Source organism: Gymnoscopelus braueri, assembly GCF_963280865.1.
Source record: "Gymnoscopelus braueri genome assembly, chromosome: 6".
Classification (NCBI taxonomy): Eukaryota; Metazoa; Chordata; class Actinopteri; order Myctophiformes; family Myctophidae; genus Gymnoscopelus; species Gymnoscopelus braueri.
Window position 1 is genome coordinate 3630890 of NC_137607.1, and position 7047 is coordinate 3637936.

A 7047-nucleotide genomic window follows, 5' to 3' on the forward strand; every position below is an offset into this window, starting at 1 on the left:
TGTATGTATATGTATATATATATATATATATATATATATTTATATATATATATATATATATATATATATATATATATATATAATTTTTTTTTATTATTATTTTTTATATATTATTATTATATAATAACCTAACATAACCCTAACCCCGAAATAAAGTAACACGTAAAACGGGAAAAAAGTACCAAAATCCAAAAAACGTAAATGTTCACACATGCACACGCGCACAGCGTGCGTGCATGTGCGTCCACCGAAAGTCCATCCCCCCCACCTTCTGAGAGCCTGTGACGTCGCTGCAAATATCCCTTTAATGCTGTTCTGTAAGAATATTAAGGTTACAACATATCTCTACCACTAAAACTACTGGATACAGGTCAAATTGGCTATTTTGTCCAACATTTAAAAAAAAAAGATGATCTTAAAGGGATATTTCACTTTCAAAAAAACTTTTGCTCATTTTATCGTCTACTCAGGCTTTTGTGAGCCCCCAGACAGTTTTTAAGTTGCTCTATTCAGTATTTAGATATTTGATATTCATTTTATCAGACACGCCCCCTTCCTATACAAACCCATTGTAACTTCAAACTCCATTTTAACCATGTTAGATTCATCAAAAACACCCGTCCTTGGTTTTGGTGACTCATACCGCCCCCCTAATACATGAGGGGGCCGTGTTTTCTCAATTACTTTTTTCATTTATTTTTTATATATTCTTTGGAAAATGAAAAAAATAAAATACAATAAAAAAATTCAATAAAATAAATGAAAAAATGAATCGGAAAAACACGGCCCCCTCACGCATTAGGAGTGCAGGGTGAGTCACCAGAACCAAGGACGGGTATTTTCGATGAATCTAACATGGTTAAAATGGAGTTTGAAGTTACAATGGGTTTGTATAGGAAGGGGGCGTGTCTGATAAAATGAATATCAAATATATAAATACTGAATCGAGCAACTTAAAAACTGTCTGGGGGCTCACAAAAGCCTGAGTAGACGATAAAATGAGCAAACGTTTTTTTGGAAGTGAAATCTCCCTTTAAGTAATGTTACGTACACATGTGAACATGAACGATACATCATTATCACAATTTTGTATCCTTCAACTTGTTTTATGCCCCTAAATGACTGGATATAATGGAAACACACACTCGGGGCATTTTGTTTTATCCTTTTAGCATTGCGTGCGTAATTGTACTTGCTGCACTGTTTGCAATTTGTTAAAGTATTCAATCAATCAGTGAAGTAATGCTGTGTATGTTCATGCTCCTGGAAGATGAACCCTTCTCTGATTAGGGACGGTGGTGACCCCGTGACCTTTCCTGTAGCACCACCCCTGGACTAAAATGTCCATCTTTGTCTCAGAACACGCCTACATTATTTAACCCTTTAAGACTTTAAGAATCTGTGTCACTTTTTGATTTGAGCTTAAAAAGCATTATTTTACACTTTGGCTATTCAAAAATAGCAGATCTACAAGCTCATAGCGCGGCACCAAGTGCCGCGCTACGAGCTTGTAGATCTGCTATTTTTTTTTAAATCATGAAAATGTGTGTAAATCTTTGAATATATATTGTTTTAAAGCGAACATTTTTAACTAAAATCTTTGCTTATGGGGGGTCCCTGGAACAAAGTATTGTGAGATGGGGGGTCCTTGAAATGGAAAAGTTTGAGCACCACTGATATAGAAACATAGGTTTTTTTTCAGAATACTGTTGGGATTTAGAAGACATTTGTAGAATCGGCTTCAGGTCTTAATGGGTTTGTAACTGCCCCAGAAGGAGAGACAGTGGTTTCAGTTATAATTATAAATATGTTGTTTATGTAAAATTCATGTACACACTGGGTTAAAAAGATTCATTTAATTATGAATAATTAGTATTAAAAGTTACAATAACTATATTAAAAGGGCTTATATAGTACAAGATTTAAGGTAAAAATGCTGTGCCCATTGTCAGAGGGTTACGGTCACATGGTCAGAGTGAAGCTTGTCAATCAAGTCAGAAGCTAGCAGAGCTGACACAGAGTGGTCACGTCTGTGAGAAACTCCAGAGACTGAGAGAATAATATTGCCAAAGTTCTGCACATGGTTCAAGAGGCGCACACGGTAAATGCTTACTGTAGTTGTGCCTTTCATTGATTTGTGATGTATCTGATGTGTGTTATCAAAATGTGCAAATGTAAACTTTGTTTGAGAGATTTCAATGTAACATGGCAATAATTGGATGCACCTGTGTGGACTTAATACTCAGGAGGACTCTGCTTTACAATGACTGTGGACTCAATAACCTGAACAAAATGTATGTTTTATTTCTTATAGTTTTCACGGTGTCTTATGGTGTTTACTATTGGAGGAGTTTGGAGAGTTGTGAAAATAAAACCCAGAAAAGGCATCTGTATGAGGCGTGGACATTTGTTGAACCGGTGGCAGCTACAGGGTTAACACCACCAGAGGGCGATTCTACAAATGTCTTCTAATCAGTATTTCTCAAACTCTTCCGTACTACAGACCCGCCTGATTGGCCGCGGACCCCCTATCTGAAAATGTTGTGCGCCAGGGACCTCCAGAGGAGAAGATTTTTTTATTTTTCAAAAATGTTTAAAAAAAAGATCGCCGACCAGCTCGCAGGGCGGCACAAAGTGACACGCTGTGTGAGCTTGTATATCTGCTATTTTTGAATAGCCAACGCTAAAATCTAAAATGACACGGAGGCTTTCCCGGTTTTTTAATGGGTTAAGTCAGTAATATCACACAAGTGTGTGTGATATTGTAATGACTAATGGAAATTAAGCTCTTGTAATACTTTTGAATGTGACTCTCACTCTCTCTCTCTCTCTCTCACACACACACACACACACACACACACACACACACACACACACACACACACACACACACACACACACACACACACACACACACACACACACACACACACACACACACACACACACACACCCCCCCCCAACTCAACTCTTTTGTTGAGCACAGAGAGGGTAGCTCCCTGCGGTTAGCCCTTGTGTTTTTACTAAATGAATAGTTCAAAACCAGTAGGTTGCACACATCCAGTTCGTTGCTGGTGCTGGACACAAAATGACAGTTTAAAAGAATAAACGTCACAACAGCATTGCTCCTCAGTGTTTTGTTTACTTAAAACACAGACATAATAACAGGGTAAACAATGTTTCGGCCACGGTTGGCCTTCATCAGGTGATTCATTGTATTAACTTACTAAATTAATACACATGAAATAAATGTCCAAATTGAATATAAAGCAATGACATAAATAACAATCAACAGCAAATAACCAAAAGCTTTGCTATATAACATAAGGTTTATATAAACAATACGCAGAGTCTCCGACTGTAAATAACAGGCTAACATTAGCTAGCTGGAGGAGCGATACATTACAGTGCTGTTGTACTGAATATCTGCATTAATAGAATGCCTCTTATCCAATCATATTTATCAACTGAAACTTGTATAATAAACCACTTTATCACCTACCCTGTACTCACAGTTGGATTAGCCAAAGCCTAATTTATGTTATACATGTAACGTGGCATTAATTCCATGTTCCTGATCACTTCAATACCTGATAAGGTGTAGCTATTTACCCCACATCACCAATAGCATGTGGACACCTGTTTGTCCAACATATTCCAAAATCGTTTCTTAAAAGTAGAACTTTGGCCAAAGCGGTTGTCAAAAACAACAACTTTTTTTTTTTTACACCTGTATGACTCTTCACCCTTCAGCACAAACTGTACAAGTAATGGGCTTTTCCCCTGTATGACCCCTCGTGTGTGTATTCAGATGATAATTCCGACTGAAGCTTCTTTGTCAAATTGTACAAGTTAAGAGCTTCTTGTGTTTTTCCAAATCATCTGAGTGACTAAAGCCTTTGTTACAAAATAAACAAGCAAAGGGCTTTTCTCCTGTATGACTCCTTGCGTGTCTTTTCAGATCAACCCTGTGACAAAAGCTTTTGCCACAAACTGTACACGTAAAGGGTTTTTCCGCTGTATGCATCCTCATGTGTTTTTTCAGAAGACACGTGTGACCAAAGACTTTGCCACAAAGTGTACATATAAAGATGTTTCCCCCTATGTGACTCCTCATGGGCGGAGTTTGTTTTGATGATTTTGGGTTCTTCTTGTTCCTCAAAGACAATGTTTGTCCTTCCACATTTTGTGTCTTGTGTGATGTCTGTGTTTTTATAGCTGACTTGCTGGCTTGGCTGGTCTCTTCCCACTCATCACTATCTTCAGTGTCAGATTGGCTGGTCTGGCTGCTCTCTTCCCACTCATCACTGTCTTCAGTGTCAGATTCAGATTCAGAACAGTGTGAAGAGAGGAGCTGGTCATCACTAGTTGGTTGTGATGTTCCACAGTCCTCTACAACATATTGTGTTTCCATGTGTTCAGTTGAGGTGCTGGCTAGAGGCTCTGTCTCGCTGTTTTCACCGTCATCTTCATGTTTCACTGCTAGTAATGTCTGTGTTGACCCAACAGCCTCCTCTGGACTTTGAAGTAGCTCTTGTTCCTCTTTGATCTGTGGAGACTCTGGTTCCTCCTGGACCAGACTAGGATTCCTCTCCTGATGTTCAGGGGAAACCTCTTCACACACAGGGCGGTGCTGGAACTCTAGACAGAAGATAAAATAAGAGAACTATTACATGTTTTTACATTCTATAATGTATAAGCTTTAGAGTCGTTCTATATCAAATATAGATATATATATAAAATATTATTTCACCATTTCTTTTCAAGATCTTTTTTAAAATAGCAGATCTACAAGCTCACTGTGAGCTTGTAGATCGTCTATTTTCAAATAGCTTATGTACTGTAGTATAGGTTTAAAGTGCTAATGTAGCCTAGTCGCCTCTTTGGGGCTTGTTTTCATAGAATTGGCTGCTTATTTCTCTCACAACACCTGGCAACGACACACGTTTTGCCGTTTCCTCCGTCTACATGGAGACGGGACGCGGAGCGTTGTCAAAGAATTCCACTCTGGAGGTTGGTTTCACTTAGTTGCGGATTCAAGCCCCGAAAACGCCGTTCCCGTCTAAACGGGACGGCACATCTGATAGGTGGATTTTTATGAAACAAACACTTTGCAGATAGAAAGAGGATAATTCAAGCTTTCCGTACAGCCGCCATGTTGGTGAGTTTAACGTTGTTTAATACAATCAGAGAGGACTTTTCTGTTTGGATGTATGGGCTGTCAAGGGTTGGTGTTGCAACTCTAGATTCAAGAAATTAAAAATAGAATTTAGAGTTGCATAGAAAGCTACAGCTTTCTATGAAAGCTATGAAAAAGTTCAATATGCAGCACAAGCTTATAAAATATGTAGTGGGGGGGTCCCTGCTTCATCTCTCTCTCAGCTAAGGGGTCCTTGGCCAAACGCATATCAAACTGGTGGTCCTTGAAATTAGAAACGTTGAGAATCACGTAAACTACACTAGAACCCAGTAGTGTAAAGTAACTATAAGTGCATTTACTCGAGTACTGTACTTAAGTACAATTTTTAGGTATTTTTACTTCTACTCACTACATCTCAGGGCCAAATATTATGCTTTTACTCCACTACAATCATTTATATCAAAACTTTAGTTACTAGTTACTTAATAGATTTTGATTGTTATTACAAAACATACATTAACCACTTCAGCCCTATATGCATTTTTGGACATTTGAAAATAGCCGATCTACAAGCTCACAATATTGTGAGCTTGTAGATCTGCTATTTTCAAATGTCCAAAATGTATATATAGGGCTGCTGACTGTATAAAAATACCAGACTTTAATTTAGTATTCCTACAGCATTATTGATACTTTTACTTAATACAAAAAAAAAAAGTGAGTACTTTTTCCACTGGTCAAATAAATCCTTAGTGTTTATGTAATTGTGGGATCGCTAAAGCGAATCACACTAATGTTATTGCCACTATTTATTATATCTTCCGCCCGTTTTTTGACGGCTAACTAGTCCTTCATACTTTTAGCTACAAACTCCATTCCAACTCAACAACGTTCGGCCTACTTAGGACATATCGGCTACCATTTGAATTTTTGAAATCATTTGTACTTTTAGAGATATTTCACTTTTTACTTCTAAAAAACTCCCATTCATTTCAATGGAGAAATTCATACTTTTAGCTAGAAACTCCGTTCCAACTCTATAACGTTCAGCCTACTTAGGACATATTGGCTACCATTAGAATTTTTTTAATAAGTTGTACTTTTAGAGATATTTCACTTTCAATTGCCCAAAAATCAATTATTTTTGTTTTTTGACGGCAGACTAGTCCTTCATTATTTTAGCTACAAACTCTGTTCCAACTCTACAACGTTTGGCCTACTTAGGACATGTCGGCTACCATGAGAATTTTTGAAATAATTTGTACTTTTAAACCTTTTGAACCTTTAGAACCTTTCAAACATTTCAAACCTTTCACATCTTTCAAACCTTTAGAACCTTTAGAACCTTTCAAACCTTTAGAACCTTTAAAACCTTTTACATATTTAGAACCTTTAGAACCTTTCAAACCTTTAGAACCTCTTAAACCTTTTGAACCTTTCAAACCTTTAGAACCTCTTAAACCTTTCAAACCTCTTAAACCTTTCAAACCTTTCAAAGCTTTAGAACCTTTAAAACCTTTCAAACCTTTAACTCTACTAACACTATCAATACTCAATACCATCAACATTCTTAGCGATCCCACACTGTTTCTTCAGGAACCGTACCTTCTAGTTGACATTGTAGTTGACTGAACCAACCTGTTTGGTGTAATCTGATGTCAGGTGTTAAAACATCCAGGATTCTTTGTTGTTGCTCAATCTGTTGTTTGGAGCTGAAAGCTTGATCCTCGTATTCTGTTAGAATCCTTTCAACCACCACAAAGATCTCTTCAACGGCCATGGAGAGACGCTCGTTGACAAAAGACCTCAGTGTTTGTATTTGAGACATGATTAGGAGAGTGAATGGGGTTGAAAATGGAACTAATTCAAAGATAACGTTAGCGTACTACGTGGTGTGCGACGCGCAG

The 7047-nt window shown here is 37.5% G+C and overlaps 1 protein-coding gene across 2 annotated transcripts; it reads right to left on the minus strand.

Moving 5' to 3' along the window:
- Window positions 1–3169: 3169 nt before the first annotated feature.
- On the minus strand, window positions 3170–7047 carry LOC308086481 (uncharacterized protein). 2 transcript variants are annotated; one of them, XM_080430017.1, is made up of 2 exons: window positions 6779–7047; window positions 3170–4641 (listed from the first exon to the last, which is right to left on the minus strand). In XM_080430017.1, exons 1-2 carry the CDS (start codon window positions 6966–6968, stop codon window positions 3839–3841), a joined length of 993 nt encoding a protein of 330 aa, XP_080286143.1. In that variant the 5' UTR covers window positions 6969–7047; the 3' UTR covers window positions 3170–3838. The 2 variants fall into 2 exon arrangements, with proteins under 2 accessions (XP_080286143.1, XP_080286142.1); XM_080430016.1 differs by having other exon boundaries at window positions 6746–7047.

What these genes read in the sequence shown, in the direction of transcription:
- LOC308086481 (XM_080430016.1), bottom strand. Translation starts at nt 6,968, where the DNA reads ATGTCTCAAATACAAACACTGAGGTCTTTTGTCAACGAGCGTCTCTCC. An exon ending in ACTACAATGTCAACTAGAAG is followed by an intron (nt 4,642 to 6,745) that starts GTACGGTTCCTG and finishes TCTTCTGTCTAG; the next exon opens with AGTTCCAGCACCGCCCTGTG.